The sequence below is a fragment of the Coturnix japonica genome, chromosome 29 (genome assembly GCF_054131305.1).
Source record: "Coturnix japonica strain WE chromosome 29, WE-NBRP24, whole genome shotgun sequence".
In the NCBI taxonomy this organism is placed as follows: Eukaryota; Metazoa; Chordata; class Aves; order Galliformes; family Phasianidae; genus Coturnix; species Coturnix japonica.
Genome location: NC_140691.1, coordinates 7,622,773 through 7,641,983, shown reverse-complemented (window position 1 = coordinate 7,641,983; position 19,211 = coordinate 7,622,773). Strand labels below are relative to the sequence as shown.

The 19,211-nt window shown below is 36.1% G+C and overlaps 1 protein-coding gene and 1 pseudogene across 1 annotated transcript; both read right to left on the bottom strand.

Moving 5' to 3' along the window:
* Positions 1-5,503: 5,503 nt before the first annotated feature.
* LOC146755932 (kinesin-like protein KIF20B) lies at positions 5,504-9,394 on the bottom strand. The gene is made up of 2 exons (XM_085525048.1): positions 9,204-9,394; positions 5,504-6,757 (listed from the first exon to the last, which is right to left on the bottom strand). The coding sequence occupies exon 2, from the start codon at positions 6,699-6,701 to the stop codon at positions 5,550-5,552; it is 1,152 nt and encodes a 383-aa protein (XP_085381174.1). The 5' UTR covers positions 6,702-6,757; positions 9,204-9,394; the 3' UTR covers positions 5,504-5,549.
* Positions 9,395-12,272: 2,878 nt separating this feature from the next.
* Positions 12,273-19,211, bottom strand: LOC146755931 (kinesin-like protein KIF20B; annotated as a pseudogene).

Genomic DNA, 19,211 nt, shown 5'->3' with positions numbered 1-19,211 from the left:
GTCCCCTCTAGAGCTTCAATGGCAACTTTACCTAAGATTTGCTGCTAGCCACACTAGTGTGAAATTTCCAGCTTCATAGTTAAAGTTTGAGAAGTTTTAACAGCAGAAAGCCAAGCATAATCTTACAGAAAAAAATATCTCAGTTGACTACAAACCTCGCTTTGTACTTGCTGAATTTGTTTCTCGGCATCAGAATGTTTGTCTTTTAGATCTGCATACTCTTCTTCTTTCCTCTGCAAATCTTTTTTCAAATTCAGTACAAGGGCAGAACTCTCAGAAAGAATATTTTCTAGCCTTATGTTAAAAATAAAGACACAAAGAACATTACTGTTACACATCTCATGGAAACAGCAATTACAGCTTAATCCATGCCCTGCCTGTTGGTTTCTATTTGTAAATAGACTCTTAAATCTATCCAGACCAGTGACAAGATTTAAACAATTACTTTTGAATTTCAGCTTTCTTCTCATAATCAGATTCTGAAGCAATAAATTATTCAGATGCTATTCTGAGGGATATACAACAAAACCACCAGAAATCCCCATATTATTCTTTATTTCCTTGCATACTCCTGTTTTCCCTTGGAACTCAAGTAGCATACCAAAGCATCCTAAAGTAGTAGTTTGGCCATTGATAAGCATGCAGATGCATTAAGTCGAAGGGATGTTCCCATTAACTATTTTTAACTCTAGTTCATTCTCAAAGGGCTCTAAGTTAACTCAGTGGTTACTTACGATTCTATATGTTGCACTTTCTCCATTTCACTCTTTTCCCGAAGAGAATGTTTCATCTGCTCCAAGCTTTCATTGAAAGCCAAACTTTTGAGCTGTTCTTCCAAAGCTTCTACTAACTGATCTCTCTCCTCATGCCACTTTTGAAGATTACAGTCCTTTTCCTCCAGCTGGGCAACAAGTCTTTCCTAAATGAAGAACAGATGAACAGTGAACATCACCTACTACACACTGAACTGTTCTAACACTTCGGTAGTTAGCACCGTTTTACAGTCTTAGTAAATGTATGATCTCTTCAAGATCCACAGGAGCTCTAGAACTAGTTGCACTACAAACCTACAGAAGCAAAACTATGCTTCTATTAGACAACCTACACTACTCTCCTTGTGAAAAAATATTAGTATTATTTAACAACTTCAATTTGCTCATTTAATGATTACTAATGAGCTTTAGGAAAATAAAGTCACAAAGTGATAATAATACTAAGCTCCTCACATCCTTCTATGCTGCTTGCAGGTCCAGAAAGTCGGGACTAACTACTTCCAGATGTAAAAAAAGCTTTGCAGAATGTACAGATTCACATGTTTAAGAAGTTACATGACAAGAGCCCAGCAAACAGCTCAAGTAACTCAAGTGACTTTGTTATCAGTCACTATTTGGAAAGTGATAAAGGAGCAAAACTGTGGCCGTTTGACCAAGTATTTTTATTCAGTATCTGGAGAGAAGTTTGTGGGGTTTCTTTAGAAACTCAATTTCCTTTTCTTCCTTATAAAGGCTTAAAGGCCTTCTGCTTTGAAGAAAAGAGAACGTCTGTTGTACAAGCTATTGTACAAAATACTTTCTTAGCCTCATTAAATAGTGATCTATTTTTCAACTGTAATTTTCTTATTGATGTCCCACATACGTGACATTTCATTATGCACTTATGAAAGATCTTTCTTTTTGTGGCCCCCCCATTCCTTCCTTTTCCAAATCAAGCAGTTCTCATATGGGCTTTGCCACATAAGAAAGCAAGGGGACTTGGACAAGCTGCTCTTATGCACCCTTACTGTTAATACTTGGTATGTAGTTGTCTCCAAACTACAGGCACCAGACAACTCTGCCAGGACCTCATCACTTACAGTTTCTGCTTGTTGCTTTCCATAATGTTGTCAGTCCTCAGCAAATTGTTTCATTTCTTTGTTGCGAAGATTCTCAGCTTCTTTTATCTGATTTAGGAGCTCTTCTTTCTCCTCCAGCCACTTTTTTCTATCAGTTTGATACTTAGTCTCACTTTCCTATTTCAAAGAAACCAAAAATGAAATAGTGAGACATTAAGGAATAAAAGTCTTAAAAGCCAGGTCATCATTAAATAGACTTGTTTCTGCAAGATAACAGAAACATTAGCAGTTTTTACTACAGAATATTCCCAAAGGCAGGTATTGGATAATCATTAGTTCTTTTCCATTAAAAAATAATCATTTCCAGTATTTCTTATTCAGACTGGAGAGCCTCCATAAAACATCTCTTTTTCTTTATAAATGTTTACACAAGCTTTACAGAACTTACACCAAAAGTCAGTATAAGAAAAACTCTTTTAACTTAAAAACTTCTAACACTTTACGCTGCCTTGCAGCAGTTGTAGAAAAACTTGCAGCTCCTTCAGGGTTGAAAGACAAAGAAAAGCAACATAGTTTACACTGTAGGAGTAGTCTCCTTTCCTATCAAACCTACTGGCAGACATTCTCATATATAGGACAGAGCACCTGAGAAACTGCTTGGAAAAAATAAAAGTCTTTTAACCAAGGAAAATTAGTAGACCCGCAGCCCAACAAAAAAGGCTTCCTGGTGATAAAGTTAGATGATGATTTCGATAGCTTATATTAGTTGCCCAAGCAACTAACAGAAAACAGTTTTGACAAATACACCGTAAGTTACAATTTGCTTTGAGTTAGTATTCCTTTCTTGCAAACAACAATTGTATAAGTATACTCTGCTTATAGCACATTGACGTGGTATAGAATGAAGCAATGAATGTTCAACTTTCCCCTCTTCTTGAAAAAGGGAATTGGCTCTGCGCATTAAAAAAAAATATCATGAATAAGCTTACTCAAGGTGAAGGAGGAAAGAAGTTCAGAACCATTCCACTAACAGAGTGGATGTAACCTATTGTATACTCACTTAGAAAACTCCCACTGCCAGCCCATTACTTTTATTTAAAAAAACAAACAAACAACAACAACAAAAAATAACATCAGATGGGGTAAGACAACTAACTGTTCAGAGGCCAGCAAAAGAAGCACTGCTCATGGCAGCATAATGTAGGGAAGGCTACACTTCCTATACTATGGGGGCATCAGTGATGCCATTCTTAACGTACCACAAAAAAGCTGCACCTGGTCCCTATTGCATGTTGCACTGCAGCTTTTACAGGAAGTTTCTGTAATCAATATAACAGTTTACTTTATCAAGTTACAACTTTGAAGTTAAGTTACCTCCAGCTCTTTTTGCAGCTTTATTAATTCTGTATTGTTTTAATTCAAATTTGCCTCATCACTTTCGTTGTTCTTTTGCTGCCAGTCACCATTGCTCTGGTATTCCAGTTCACTGTATTTGTGTTTCCATGCAATCAGTTCTACTCAATACACAAAATGAGGTTAGATAGCATATCATTTCAAATATATATTTGAAATACCACACCAATGACTTTTTACTAAAGCAGCTTCGGTTTTATCTGCTACAGACATAAAAAAATAACAGAAGCCTTTAACTACAAGAGAGTTGTTGTTTACTATGGAACGTTAATGCCTAAGTAACAGTCACATGAAAATGGAAGTGGCTATCACAGTACGTCTAAACCCCTTTTGCATCCCTGCTCCCTTTCCCTGGAAAGATTACCTGAAGCTAATTTTTGGTTCTCTTCTAACTGAGCTTGAAGCATTTCATCTTGTTCAAGCTGCACTTCCTCTTGTTCTTCTAATGTCATCCGCATAACTTCAATTGTTCTATCCCTTGCACACAGATCTGAAGGTTTGAAAATTTACAGATGAACTCCCTACTAGCTCCCATTATTCTCAAATCAAGATTCTCCCATGACCAAAAGCTCTTTTAAAAGAAATAGAGCATCTCCATTGAAATATTTACATACAAATATATGCAGACATGTTTTAAAATTGAAACACAGAAGACTCAAAGTCATTAGCAATGTGACAACATTTACACGGATATTCCACACACACACACACACACAAATAATTGCTGACCGTCACATAGTTGGTCATAGTCTTTGGAGATATCTTCCATCCTCTCAGTTTCCACCAGCTCCTATATTTCATGTTGAAAGAAAAGCATACACAGTAAAAACAAGCAGAATCTTTAAGACAGCCTAGAATTAATAAGTTTTTCATATAGCATAAATAAGGACTCAAGCTGATAAAAAGAGTTTATGGTAAGACATTTCAATTAACATATCGTGATGTCACTCAACAAGATCAGGTTACATGCATGTATTACATATGTATTTACTATGCAGATTATTGTATTTAAAGCAATCTGCCAGTGCTCTGTAGTGACTAATTATTTGAATATCTTTCATGGTCTACCACTAATTTCAGTTGGCCACTTTCATTTTGCTCCAATTTTTTTTTTTTTTTGACCTATTTCCTGTTGCTTGGAAAACCTGCATCATTCATTTAATAAAAAATAAGAGCAAGAAAAATACCTGTTTAAGTTGTTGTATATAGAAGTCTTTATAATCCAGCTCATCCTTAAACTGGTTATTAATCCTTTCAAGTTCTTCCATCTTGTTCCTGAGGGATTCCTCCACAGAACACATCGTGGACACCTGTAATGTAAGCACAGCTCACGGTTCATTAAAAGACTTTGTAATCCAACCTGGCCAAATACTTCTTTGTTAAATAAAGAGGAATTCACAAACAAGTGCTGAGTAGGAAAATGACAGCAAGTGCAAGGTTACCAAGGAAGACATGAATTCATTTTTAAGCTTCAATTTTCCACCCCAAGCACACCCAATAAACTTTCAGACTAAGATCCTGCAAAATGGGTTTTAAGATATCTTCTTGTTTAATACTTAAATTTTAACTATTAACATCACTGAAGCTGAAATTGAAGAAAAAAAATATACATGCTTATATTAAAGAGCCTCTGGAAATTAGTCTATTTCTCTTCAAGTAAATAGCATTCTTCTTCCCAGTTATCAGCGTTTTTTCACAAGACTTAGGTTTTAGGCTTTGGAGTTACAAACCTCGCTTTGTACTTGCTGAATTTGTTTCTCGGCATCAGAATGTTTGTCTTTTAGATCTGCATACTCTTCTTCTTTCCTCTGCAAATCTTTTTTCAAATTCAGTACAAGGGCAGAACTCTCAGAAAGAATATTTTCTAGCCTTATGTTAAAAATAAAGACACAAAGAACATTACTGTTACACATCTCATGGAAACAGCAATTACAGCTTCATCCATGCCCTGCCTGTTGGTTTCTATTTGTAAATAGACTCTTAAATCTATCTAGACCAGTGACAAGATTTAAACAATTACTTTTGAATTTCAGCTTTCTTCTCATAATCAGATTCTGAAGCAATAAATTATTCAGATGCTATTCTGAGGGATGTACAACAAAACCACCAGAAATCACCATATTATTCTTTATTTCCTTGCACACTCCTGTTTTCCCTTGGAACTGAAGTAGCATACCAAAGCACCCTAAAGTAGTAGTTTGGCCATTGATAAGCATGCAGATGCATTAAGTCGAAGGGATGTTCTCATTAACTATTTTTAACTCTAGTTCATTCTCAAAGGGCTCTAAGTTAACTCAGTGGTTACTTATGATTCTATACGTTGCACTTTCTCCATTTCACTCTTTTCCTTTTCTCGATGAGAGTGTTTCATCTGCTCCAAGCTGTTTTTCAGCTGCATAACTTCTTGAATCAGATTTGCTTCTTTGCTACTTAACTCTTCAAACTTTTTGTCTGCATTTGCAGACTTCTCCTGCAGAGTTGCTGTAACTGTCTCCAGATTAACAATAATAGATTCTTTTTCTTTAACTAATTCATTGAGTTTTGACACATTGTCTTCCATTGTCTTGGAAGCCTCCAGGCGATATTCAAGCTCTCTTATTTTTACCTCACAGTTGGCAACTTCCTCCTGAAATTGTGCAATCACTCTCTGATCTTCTGCAGTCTTTTCTTCAAACTCCTGAGTTTTCTTTTCTATTTGCTCATGTAACTGATTCACAAGATCATCTTCCTGACTAGTGTGAGTTGTAATCTCACATAGCTTCATTACAAGTTGACGATTATGATTTTCAGCATTATTCAGTCCCGCCTTTAGGTTTTCATTGTCTTGAAGCAGTGCTTTGATGTGCTGACTTTTTTGTGAGAAAACATCAACAATACTTCTGCATACTTCCCAAATCCTTTTAAGACTATAGTTAAAGGAGAGGTCCTGCACAAGATCTGAGATGGAAGAAGTCTTTGACTGAATGCATGCAGAACTAATTTGAGATGTCCCTGGCTCATCTTTTTCAGAGTCTGAGGAATCCTTTACACTGACAAAGTCAGTACCGATGGCGTGAAACTCTAAGTGACATTTGTATAATTCATCTAATTTGGTCCACATTTCTTTTACTTGTGACACTTTATCAATTATACATTCTTTGGCAACTTCTATGTTGTTAGTTAGTTGGGCATTTTTGTCTTCTAGTGTCATATTTATAGATTTCTGTTCATCCAGTTCAGAAGCAATTTCCCGATAGTCAGCTTGACCCTGCAGAATTTGTTCACGGAGGGCATCAGCTGTTTCTTCAGAAAAAGAAAGCTCAATACGCAGGCTTGTTACCTGCTTACTGAAATCTTCTTTTTTATTTTTTTCTCCTCTGCATTGTTCTTCAAGCACAGCTAAATGACGTTCCAAGATTTCAGTTCTTTCCCTCAGTGCTAGTACTTCCTTTCGGTACGTGGAGCACTTTTGTTTCATGTGTTCAATTTTCTTTTGCTCTACTGTGTTCTTTTTCTTTCTCTCATTTACAACTACTGTAAAACAAACAAACAAACAAACAAAAAAAAAGGGGAAAGGAATGTAGCTCAGATTGATTAAAATCATTATTACATAGCAGTTCACAACACCAAGTAGCAACTTCTAAGTGAAAAACTGTCGTAATATGCAAGCCATGCCCTCACATCACATAGTATTTGATACTAGTGAAGGAATTAAAGTCCTCTGAACATGTAATCAGGTGCCTCAGATTTCTATACAGAATTAACAGCAAAAGGTTTTCAGTCTGGAAGAACACTTTTACCATGGCACTACTCAAACCTTCCACTCCACACCAGTAGAAAATCTTATTAGATCTAAGAAACATGGGAACGAGATAGATAATTCACAGCTATATTCTTTCTATCTTCCGTGTCTCAGCAATCCCTATAAGGCAGCCAGGAATCACTCCATCTACATCTAAATGGTAGATAAACAGTTCTCTAAGAAATTTCATTCCAACTCACAGTCCTCTTACTTTCAAAAGAAAGATAAAACCCTGGACAAGTTGATCACTTAAGTGTTGATATCTGTCTCTCTTATTCAGTTGATCTCTAAACAAAATATGAGGATTCTTACTTCTGTCCACACTTACTCTTTTGCATATAAAGTTCACTCATAAAGTTGTACAAATTTGCAGATTCAAGTTTCCATAAATATTCCATTAGCTTGGGGCTGTTTTTTTCTTTAACTGGTGAGCAATTAGCTAAAATCACATGCATTTTCTTTCTATCAAAAGCGACTTCTGCTGTATTTCATCATTGCTTTAGAATCCAGTTATGTCCATTCCATAATATGCATACTTTAAGTATTAAAAAAAATAAATATAAGTCAAGACTTACTAGGGATTGTGTCACCACAACAATATATTCCATGGTGATACTTGTACAGTCCTTTTATTACTACAACTACAGAAATGCAGAATTTTATAGCGCCCCCGTGCAGCCTGCATTACATACAGATTCACATGTACTGCATGGAAACAGCCTCTTAACTCATCTAAGGAGTTTTATATACAGCCCTCAACTGATTTAAAAGTCATACTGAAGAAACAGCAGTGGCATATTCCACCCCAAACCAGGTTTTGGTTTTGATTGCTGCTCACAGCAACACTAGTGAGGGGAATATGATTTATAAGTAATCTAAACACTTTATGCTGAAAACAACAAGCAAGCACTAAAGCAAGATAAATAAGACTAGGGAGAAGATTTGTAATGTTCAGTCTAGAAGCTCCTTACACAGGAAGTAGGGAAAAAGCATTATTACAGAGCATAGGAAACAAGACCTAAAAGCTCAGAGAATGGTGTAAATACCCTGAACTTGAAGCTGAGATAACCTAGCATCTCCTAAAACACTTTTGCTCGTGCTACTTATATAACTAATTCTACAAAAGAACCAGCACAACATACCTGTGCTCATTGTTCTACTGTGTATATTTAACATAGCTAAAGAATATATATTAAGCAGTTTTTGAAATTGGATGCTATTAATACTCACAAATAGAAGAAAATTTTAAGATGATTGAATACTCAGTACTTCTTAACAGAAAACTTCATGCTGACATTGTGACTATCAGCTACCCATTTTAATTCCTATGTGGAGCATTGCTGTCATTAATTTTTAAATGAGAGCTTTGGTCATATGATTAGAACAAACCCACTACTATTTGGAGTATGGAGGAGTCCACATCCCTCCCTCAGTCTCTGGTAAGATGCATATACGTTATGCCATTCAGTGGTCACATTAGGATTCAATATTTATGCCAAATAAAGGCAGCAGGGACAAATCATCCAAGAACAGCATCTCATCCAAAGAAGACCTTGACTTTCTCCCTTGCACATATTTTGCAAGAGGAATACAAGAAAGGAAGGGACTACAGCTAAGTTTTAGATTTTCCCTTCTACATTGTATATGCCTTCCGTAATTCTAGGAACACTGATGCTCAGCTGTGCCCAGAAGTGAAGTTAAATGCATCAGAGCTTATCCAAACCATTTTGCTCAAATATTGCCCATGAGCGAGCAATTAGCAGGTCGTCAACAATTTTGATAGTTGCTTCAGGAAAAACAAAACAAACAAACAAAAAAATGCACTTGAGCAGCTGATGCTACTCAGAAGATCAGCAACAGCAGTTGAAACAATCCTAAAGAAACTGCTTTAAAACTATTACCAAATCTGCACGTGCATCAACAGATGAGGAAAAAGCAGCAAAAAGGAAAAAAATAGTGCAAAAAACTTTTATTCTTAAGCATTCAAAAATGAACAGCATAGGACCTTCTGAAAAAGGGATATTTACATAACAGTTACTTCTATTTACAGTTTAACACAGTGGCTTTTCTCCTTATACCATAAGGTAACGTGCTTCACAGCCTTTTGCTTCCTATCCGGAATAGGAAGCAATTTATTGTTTTGGAAGACACCCTGTTCAACGATGGAAGAAACTGTACCTTTCTTTGGAGGTGGCTCTTCCACAGTAGGCTTATCTTCATCAGTACTGCACTTTCTTCCCACTTCCAACTCAGTTTTCTCTTGTTTCAGTGCTTTAACTGAAAGCACTGAAAATTGGCTGCTTTCAGTTCCTTTATTAGTGTTCTCTTCTGCCGGTTCTGCTTTAATGGTAGTTAAATGGTAGGTAGTATTTTCCTGTATTGATATAAGATCAGTTACATTGAAGCTTAACAAAAGGAGCACTTAAGTCTCAGTAATCTTCTGTAGGCAAATATTTACACAAAACCATACAGCTAAAATATTTACCCAGTGACTCTATAGACATCAGTTACAAATTTCAATAGCAGACAGAACAAGTACACCTTCAGATAATGACAAGTGCAATACTCGGTAGAGTATACAAGGGAAAGCAAGAGCCTAGCAGGTTACAAAGTAAAAGACTTGCACACAATCAAGAGTTTACCAGTTTATCAAAGAATTTCCTGTTTCCAAGAAGTCAACAAAATTACAAACATGGTCAAAGAGCAAATGGTCAGCTCTCATACAAGTTCATCGCATCACACTTCTGCTAAGCTGCTAAAATCACTTTCATCCTGACAGATATAATCCAACCTTAAAGCTTAGTCAGCTCTGTCACGCATATTTTAGATTGTGTCCTTGACCACAAGTGAACCTTCCTTACTTACAAGATGACGATTGTTAAGCCATGCTGGCACTGCCAAGGACTGATTATTCATCTTTAGTAACTTATGAAAAGAAAAGCCTCAGAAGTGTTCAGGCCACACAATCTCACAGATAGAGTTGGAGCCTTGTTCTTGGAAGAAGTAATAGGTGAGGACATGACTACTCATCACAGTCAGCTTTAATACCATGGAAATACTAAGTTGCAGTGATGCAGGCAGTCAAAGACTAAGAAGGGTCAAGTTGCTAAGCTTACAAGGTTAGAGATCTGAGTGACAGAATTAACTATAAATGTTTTCAGAGCTACTTCAGGCTACCAAACATCAAAAAATGAACAAAAACCACCAGAAGTGGTATGCACACATACTTAATCAAGCTAGTCTTCACATATTCAGTAGCTCGTGGTACATTAGTCAGGATAAAGTTTTATGGACTGCATAGAACGTGGAGATATCCTGACCATTCATACTCGTACTTCCAACTCTACTCAGCATACTTGTACTGTTGCTCTTCCTCTGATGTAGGAGTGTGAGGCAGGAGTTAGTGGAACACACTGATATTTTTGTTGTTTGTGTTAACAACAACTACCTTCAGATAAATTTGAATTGTTTACAATTTCAAGCGAGTAGCAGCTACATACAGAAAATCAGTTTTCCAAAAATGTGTTGATTAGAAGCATAGAATTAGTGTTTTCCTTTTTTTGTATAAGGATACGGAGATGTGTAAAACTCACATAATCTTTTACTTTTTCTTCTAAATGAGATTTTAAGTCTTGTAGCTCTGTCATAATGTCATCTTTCTGCACCACGATGTCCATTAGCTCTCGAATCCTTTCATTTTGTGCATTCATTTTCTTGGAAATAAAAAATAAAAAAAATTCAGTCATCAGTTTCTAATGTAGTGTTAAGTAGCTGAATTACACAATGCATTAAAGGCAAATTAAGCTAAGCTCGGTAAGAAATCTATTAATGGAGCCTACTGGAATAGCATTTTAAGCTACCACAAGTTGGTATTAAAACAATTTTACACAACATCTTCTTGATAAAGTTACCTCAGTTGCTTCTTTAAGTTGCTCAACAGACTCATCCAATTTAATCACCTGCATTTCAAAGTCTGTAACACACAGAAAAGGTTGTATTACATAAGTAGCCAATAGATAGTTTATTAAGTAATCAATTTTTCCAGATATTCTAACGTTTAGGTAGCTTTTGAACAGATTAATTAATTTGCATGTGGTCTTCACTTATTGGGAGTGATTCTAAAGTTTTCTATATTTCTTGGAACGAAAACATTGCATCAACAAGACATAAAGAAGAGTAGAGATTACAATATAAAAGTAAAAATCAAGATATAGACATTTAACCCCATACTTATGAAAGCGTAAAGCTGCTAGTTGCAGTTTAAAGGAGAGGGGGAAAAAAGAAAAGAAATAACCAAAAACCGTGGAATTGCTGAACCTGAATATACACAAGGAACAAACTATCACTTATCTACAGGCTATGGTTCCAAAGGTAGAACATCTCCTCTAATTCCTACTCAAACTGGTTATTTCTCTTTTAGATTAATGAACTATTTCTGTCTTCTACCTTTCACATCGCATAACTCACCTTTGTTCTTCTGCATCAGCTCTTCTTCAGTTTTAAGTAGTTTGGTGTTTTTCTCTGTTAGCTCTTCTTTGGTCTCCATCAGTTCAAAGTTAGTTTTCTCCAGCTGCTTTTCAAACCAGCCAGTATCTTCCTTCGGGTCCTCCAGGGATACAATGGAACTATGTGCTGCCTCAGCTTGCTCTTTAATATCCATGACATCATAATGCACAGAATCAAGAATGCCCTCAGGATCAACACAGGTGTCAGGCACTATGCTATGTTCTCCACCCTGAAACGTAATTTATAATCAGTTAAAACTGGTGAACAGCTGACTACATAATAGCTGTTATTTCTACAGATAGTCTGGATAGTCACTATGAAGACAGCCATACAAGAAGTTTTTAATTTCAGCTTCAAAACCCACCTCACAAATTCACATACAACATGACAGTGATTCGTATGGGGGGAAGATAAGTGGCATTCTAGTAACAGCTAATATATTTTATAGTATTTGATGTTTGGTCACTACTTAAACCAGTTTTCAAGAAAGTACAAAGGAGTTATTGCAGACTCCAATCCTGCTTTTAACCTCAAGAGTTTCACTAGGCAAACAATGTACAAGAACTGCCACTTCATGCAGCCATAGATTTCTGCTTTTTTTATGTTTTGAGTTCCCAGTTGCATTCAATGCAACTGATCATCATCTTTTCAGTTCTTTGTCTTGCAGCGCCACATCACCCTCATAGGCTGCTCCATCTACTTTCACACTTAACCTCTTTCAGATAAGGCCACGATCCAAGGGCACACATCCATCAATTGTGCTTCAAACACAAACTCCCAGCACTTCAAAGTTTTCCATCAAGACTGTAGCACTGATCTGACAGCTTAACTTCTTCAGTGTTATATCATAGCACTCACTCCTACCCATTCCGCTTAACCCCCACTTTCCCACTGAAGCATCTGATGGCCATAACACAGCTTTTCAAACTCTTTACTGCTCCACTTCTTTTGTCAACACTTGAACTGGACAATATTCAAAATTACAACAGCAGCAACATATGGGGTAGCTGGATTTGCTTTCCTACATGGGATCATATTTTGAGAAGAGAGAAAAATTAAGTAAATAGCATAAAATCTCCTCCAGATGTAACAAGTTGCTTCTTGTTAGGTTGAATACTTTTTAGGAATGAGATTCTCAGAAGATGCTTCTGCCCTCACGCCCCAAAGAAACACAAAGACCCCAGTAGAGATTTTTAGAAAACTCTGTAGGAAAATTAAGCTCAACTAAAACACTAAATTAAAAAACCTGACTGCTGTATGGAGACAAACACCCAGATTCACTACAGATACTACACAAATAGATTCATATTCTTAGAAGAACAGAATTTTTTCTTTAAATGCAAATCATAAGTACTGATCAACAAAATAGACTACAACATACTCACTTTTTGTGCAATAGCTGAGAATCTTAGCACATTGAGTGTTTCTTCATAGGTTGAAGCACACTGGCTGATGTTTGCTAACATGTGTATCTTCCCTTTTCCACTGAAGAATCCCTGAAGAAAGTGTGTTAACTTACTTTCACCAAACGGTATGTGCTGCTGCACCCTTTGAAGACAAAAACCACAACAAATCCCATTAGCAGAAGTTAACAGCTTCATTTCAATGTGAGAGCTATCCAAGTGGAAGACAACACATTAATAACTGCACTAGTCTTTAAATCATTTTGAGTTGTGGGTTGTTTTGAATTTAATCTTTTTGCTAGTTTGCAGACAGGTTGTATGATTGTTCCAGCTACTATGCAGCCATTATCTTCTTAGACAACCCACGAGAACATTTAAAACAAAAAGTACATTCAACATCCAGCCTAAGATAGGTCATACAGCCTCACGTTAGCTTAAATTCTCTCTCACCTTTCTCTTTCCCTTACCACATCTGGCAAACTGACCTATCTACTTCTAAGAAAACAGTACCCAACAAAATCAGAGATAACCACTCTCTCAGTATATTGTCTCTAGGAAAGGACAATAGTAAATACTTTGGAAATAAAGAAGCATATACTTATCACAACATCTCTGGTGTTTCCTAAACCAAGGTTAAGCCACTGAATCAAACAGCTGGTGATGTACAGAAAATTAGGAGAGAACTCCTAAAGCGTGACTAAACACACTGTTCTCTAGTGAGGTTACCTGCTAGACTCTTTACAGCTACTGAATTCTGCCAACAGAGCTAAAAGCTTCACATAGCTACGCTCCTGTCACAACACACGTGACCCATAAGTAGCTTTAGTGCAGGAGTGGTAAATGAGTTCTTATTTTAAAGAAAATTACTATCAAAGTCATCACTACATTTCCCCCATATTGTTAAAATTTCAAGTGATCAGGACCAACAAATAAAACAGTTCTGAATAAATCAAAGCACTTTAAGCAGCAGCTAATTTTAAGGAATCCTTCTTCCCTAGAAAGGACAGACAGACAAGAGACTAATCCAGTAGCAAGGCCTATTTTCATCTACTTTTAAGCATAACAGAATTTGAATAGGCTACCAGGCACAGTGTGGCATTTCATGAACACAGAGCTCACCTAATCTTTGGGACAGAAAGACACCTTCAAATGAGAATCAGCAGAGAATTCTGCAATTATATCCAGCTGTGACTGTAAATAAATACTACATTGTTTAAAATACAGAAAGCTCTGTCTGCACTCATTTAGAGCACAACCTCAGACAGAAGTAGGAAGCAGGCTTTCTTCTCTCTGAATTTGGTTAGCTAGATCAGAAAGAATGATGAAGTTGCATCAAGGTTTGGAAAAATATATATATATATGTATATATGTAATTATATATATCTATATGTATATATGTAATTATATATATCTATATGTATATATGTAATTATATATATCTATATATAATTTTTTTTTTCCAAATTATATATATATATATATTCTGACCATGTCTCTTGGCTAGGACAAAGCACAGCAATATCCCTGAGGAAAACTGTTACAGCAGAACTAAATGATAAATGCAACTAACTAACAAAGGAGGAAAAGGTCTAACATTTCACACATTTAAAGTGAAAATAGTGAAAACAAATTTTATAATCTGCCCCAGGACTTGTTTGAGAAGGCAAGGCCAGAAAAAAAAAAACAAAACCACAACGCTAATTTGCTTAAGTCTATGAAAACACATTCAGAAATTTAGAACTGGAATGGTTTTATTTGAAAAAACAAACAAACAAACAAACAAAAAACAACAACAAAAAGAAGGCAAGTTTATAGATCACTTTCTTAGATCATTAAGTCTTCACACATCTGCAGAAGCCTACAGATAGTTTTCACTCATAACATAGTTTTGTACTCTGCATTTTAAACAATAGTTTAAACATTGTACATGATATCTGAAATCTACAACTAGTTTACAGTTTGTACAAGGACTTACTTTGACTGCTGACTGATCTTGAGTGCACTAATGCACTTGCTTAGAGTTAGGAGAGATGCATTGATATTTCCACTCTCTTTCAGTCTGTCACCTTCATTGCACGTCTTGGTATTCCTTTCTGAACCAGCAAGATCACACAGTGATAATCTGAAGGCAGATAAGGAAAATTAAGTTTTCTTGCCTTTGAATGTACATTGATTATTTATCATTTCCAACACAACCACTCCTCCTAGAGGAATAATTTCTTGAACCCTTTCATGCTTTTTAATGTTGCTTTCCTAGTGAAGTTGCACACTACTTCCTGCCAAACTCTTTTCCAACACAGCTTCCATTTTTCTGCCATATTCTTCCTTCTGAGGATTTACATTAGTTCAGAAGTTGAGTGAGAAGGATAAAGGAACACTGTGTGGAACAGTGGGCACAAGATATAGAACAGCATTACAACTTGATGGTTTAGTACTGCATAATGACAGGAAATGGGGAACCACCACTCATACAGGAGGCTGTATCAGGGAACCTAGTGTCCGTAGCCCAATATCAATACATCAATACTGAAAGTAACTGACAATTTCATCCTAAAAGAAGAAGGGAACTCTGCTCTGAACTTACTCATTGACTCGTGTCACTCATGGCATTTCAAGGTCTTCGATTCTTAGTACCTTAATTGTAAATATACTGTGGCTAAAAGGAGAAATGAAGCAAGGTCAATAGCCAGAAATACACACATTTTCTAAAATCTATAACATCTGTTCAAAACACTGCTGGATTTATTCCAGATTCAATTAACAATAATTCTACTAGATGCATTAAACCTTTTAAAGACACATTCTTTCTTGGTTTATTTTGCTTTTCTTCCCCCTCATGAACCACCATTACTTACATGGAAGAAGGCTTAGTTGTTTTGTTGAGAGTTTTTGATAAAACACTTAGCTTTTGTATGCACTTATCTGCTTGAAGGACTAATCCTTCTAGTTTAAAGCACTAGAATCACAAACTGTCACAAAACATCACATGGAACACTAGATATCAAGCCTTTTTAAAGCCTCTTCCCCGAAAAAAAGCCATAAACAATATTTTCATTCATCCTTCTTCCCCACAATATGTTACACCCAATGTTAGTGAAAGTTCCCACCTTCAGCTGGAGCAAGTATTTAGCTTTGTGCTTGCAAAACTCTGGTGTTTCTGTCCCAGTTTAAAAAGTCTGAAAGCTTCTTTAGAATCAGAAATCTGAACCCACTGCAAACCTTTCAAAAGAAGGAAAAGTGATTTTTGCAAGCTTCATTAGCAAAAGAGAAAGTGAACAAGAAATAAGGTATACAAACTAAGAACATTTAGTTAAGACAATAAAATACTTCATTAACTCTGCCTCAAACATACGACAAGCTGATGGCAGATAAGACTAAGATTCTTCCTCCCACAGAAAAGGGCAAGGTATAGTATAGCACAACAGTTTATCCTACCAGTATACTAAAGTATGCTCCATCCAAATTAAGCAAGCAGCCTTAGTACTGAAAGTACAAAAGCTAAGTTCTTAAACTACAGAAGCCCAAAGTTTGTATTCACTGGTGCAGAAGTCAATCTGAGAAGTTTTTTGTTTTAGCTTGTAGTTTTTATTGGGGATGGGTTATCTGGATTTTGTCTGCATTATAACGACTGTATGGCTCTCATTTTCAAGGATGATGAAGGCAGTGGAGTTCACACAGGCTTTATGGGCAAAGTACAGGAATAAGGAGAATACTGTTGAAGATGCAGATACGTACATGTAGCTTGTTGCCTTCCCATTCAAGCAGACACTTCTAGAGCTACACTGAACACATTTAAGAGTTTTCTATCTCAGAAGAAACATTGTTACACTATTCTATGACAAGCTTGGCAGTTTGCAAAGTATTCTAGTTACCTTTTACGTAAGAATATCCCTTGATGTCTTGAGCAAGGCGAAGTGTCCTTTTTTTTCTGTCATTTGATAAAGGAGCCAGTAAATCATAAAAACATTCATTGTAAATCTCAAAAAATGAAACCCAGAGAACTTCACAAAATCATCTATAGATAATCTGCTAAGTTGGTCTGATCCTTCTGAGAGATTTTCTGCACCTGCAAAGTAGAAAATATTACAAGTCAATGTAGAGACAGTAAAACTAGCTGCATTTAAAAATAAGTAATAGTTAAGCTTACAGCTTAAAACTTTTCCCAGAACATAAACACAGAGAACCCCCACCTCTCATACAAACACCAAGTATCTGGAAGTCAAGACGCTTGCCCTACACATTTGCAAAGACACGACTGCTATAAAGCTTGCTTTTTCACTTCCAAAACCCAATCTAACATCTATAGTTGGGTTAGAAATATTCAGAACTCTTCAGTCTTTACAATATAGAGAACTGAACTAGTAAGGACACTTCGTTCTGACTTTTTAGGGAAAAAAAAGTATTTAGTGAGTTCTTAAGTGCCCTAAAGGCCTGTCGGAAAACCACTAGGGATCTTATCACAAATCATACTCTTTTTCTTTGTTTTACTTTCACCTCATAAAACCAGGTTATTATAGATGTCCCAGTAGTCTCCTAGCCATTTTATTCCTTCTGTTTTCTGCCCAGATGTCCTGCCCATTATTCCGTTCTGTTACAAATAAAAGCTAAATAATCCTTTTATTATCAGCATTAGCCAATAAAGCCAGTCGTTGACCTTACAGAAGCTTTTCTAATTGCTACTATTTAATATAAAACATACCCTTAGAATCAGCTGGGGATTTGTCATTAGTGCTGTTGTGATGGTCTACCTACGAAAGAAAACAGAGACTTTAGGATCTATTATTGATGTACAGCACCAATACACCACTGGTTGCTTTTATTTATTTATTTATTTATTTTTAAAGCAGCTGTATTGCTCTACCAGAAAACAATACAGTATAGTTCCAAGGTGCCAACACAAAAATCCTGGCTACACATTTTGACTGGTTTCACCTTACTACTCATTTCTGACAATTCCTTTACTATAAGATCTGATGCACTTCAGCTTCCTGATTCAGAAAGAAAAAGAACAAATAGGGAGAGAATCCCCAACAGGAAAAGGAGTTATTTAATAAGATGATTTTCAATAGCCCATTTATAATCTGCATTTTACCCTTCATGAATCTTGGACTCCTGAAATATTTTTCTTATTGGGATTTTCTTAATTCAGGACTTCCATATCCTATGGCTTATTAGGTCAACTCTCAGAAAAGGAAGTTAAGGTAGAATACTCGATCACTTAATGTAGATAAGCAGCTTATTATTTCTTAACTCAGGCTATCAAAGTGTTACACAAATGAAGTTATGACTAAATTTTGTAAATATAATATTTTTAAGTAGTTTGGTCATAGAAAATACAGAATAGCTCCCAACATGTAGATCTCATGATGTTCATAGATGTATACTCAGTTCCCAGGCTTCAGGTTGTGTTGCTTTTTTATAGAGCACAAAAGTAGAAAGAAATTCTCATCTACTGAAGAGGAGGAATCTCACCTACCAGATACAGTATGCTTAGAAGTAAAACTTCTAACATAGAAGTTTTCATCTACATGACACTCACCCAGATCTGGCTTTGTATAGTCAGCAAAGCTTGTACCTACTTAGCTTATAAGGTCAAGTATTTTACCTAGGAACACTGTTCTTGAAACTAGAGGAGGCACCTATATCGCACGATCGCATCTTAACTCTCTAATGGAGTAGGATGAGATCAGCATATAGCTGTCCAATGCATTTTCTTTCCACATACTCAGTAAACCTAAAACAGTTTTACACATCTTTGGTTCATGTAGAAGACAGGTGTTGTTTTTCCCCGAAATACTTAAAGATCATTGGAGCCAGACTTCATACTCAGCTGTGCTCTTGAAATAATTCAGAAGGAATTTTACTGCCACCTGCCTTTCACACTGTGAAGTCCACACTTAACCAACTCATCAGTAAGATCAAGTTAACATACTCCACAACTAAAATACCCCAGTGCGGTGTAGCACACCACTAATAAGATGCTTCATTCTTTTTCAGCAGGAACAGAAAGACAAATAGAAAACTGTGTGTAAATACAGAACCCTCTTTCATTACAGAATGGAAAGGATAACACTGAACTATCACAAGATGCATGTACTCATCATTTCTTTATAAAGTAGTTTCCTACCTCTTTTGTCAGACGAAGCAACGAATTTTTAAGAGCAATTTCTTCTCTCACTTTGTCATTAGTCAGTTTTACGTAATCTCTCCACCGAATAGGTTTCAGATCCATTTTTGTGTATAGCCTTCCTCCAACAGTTTTAAACCACATATCCAT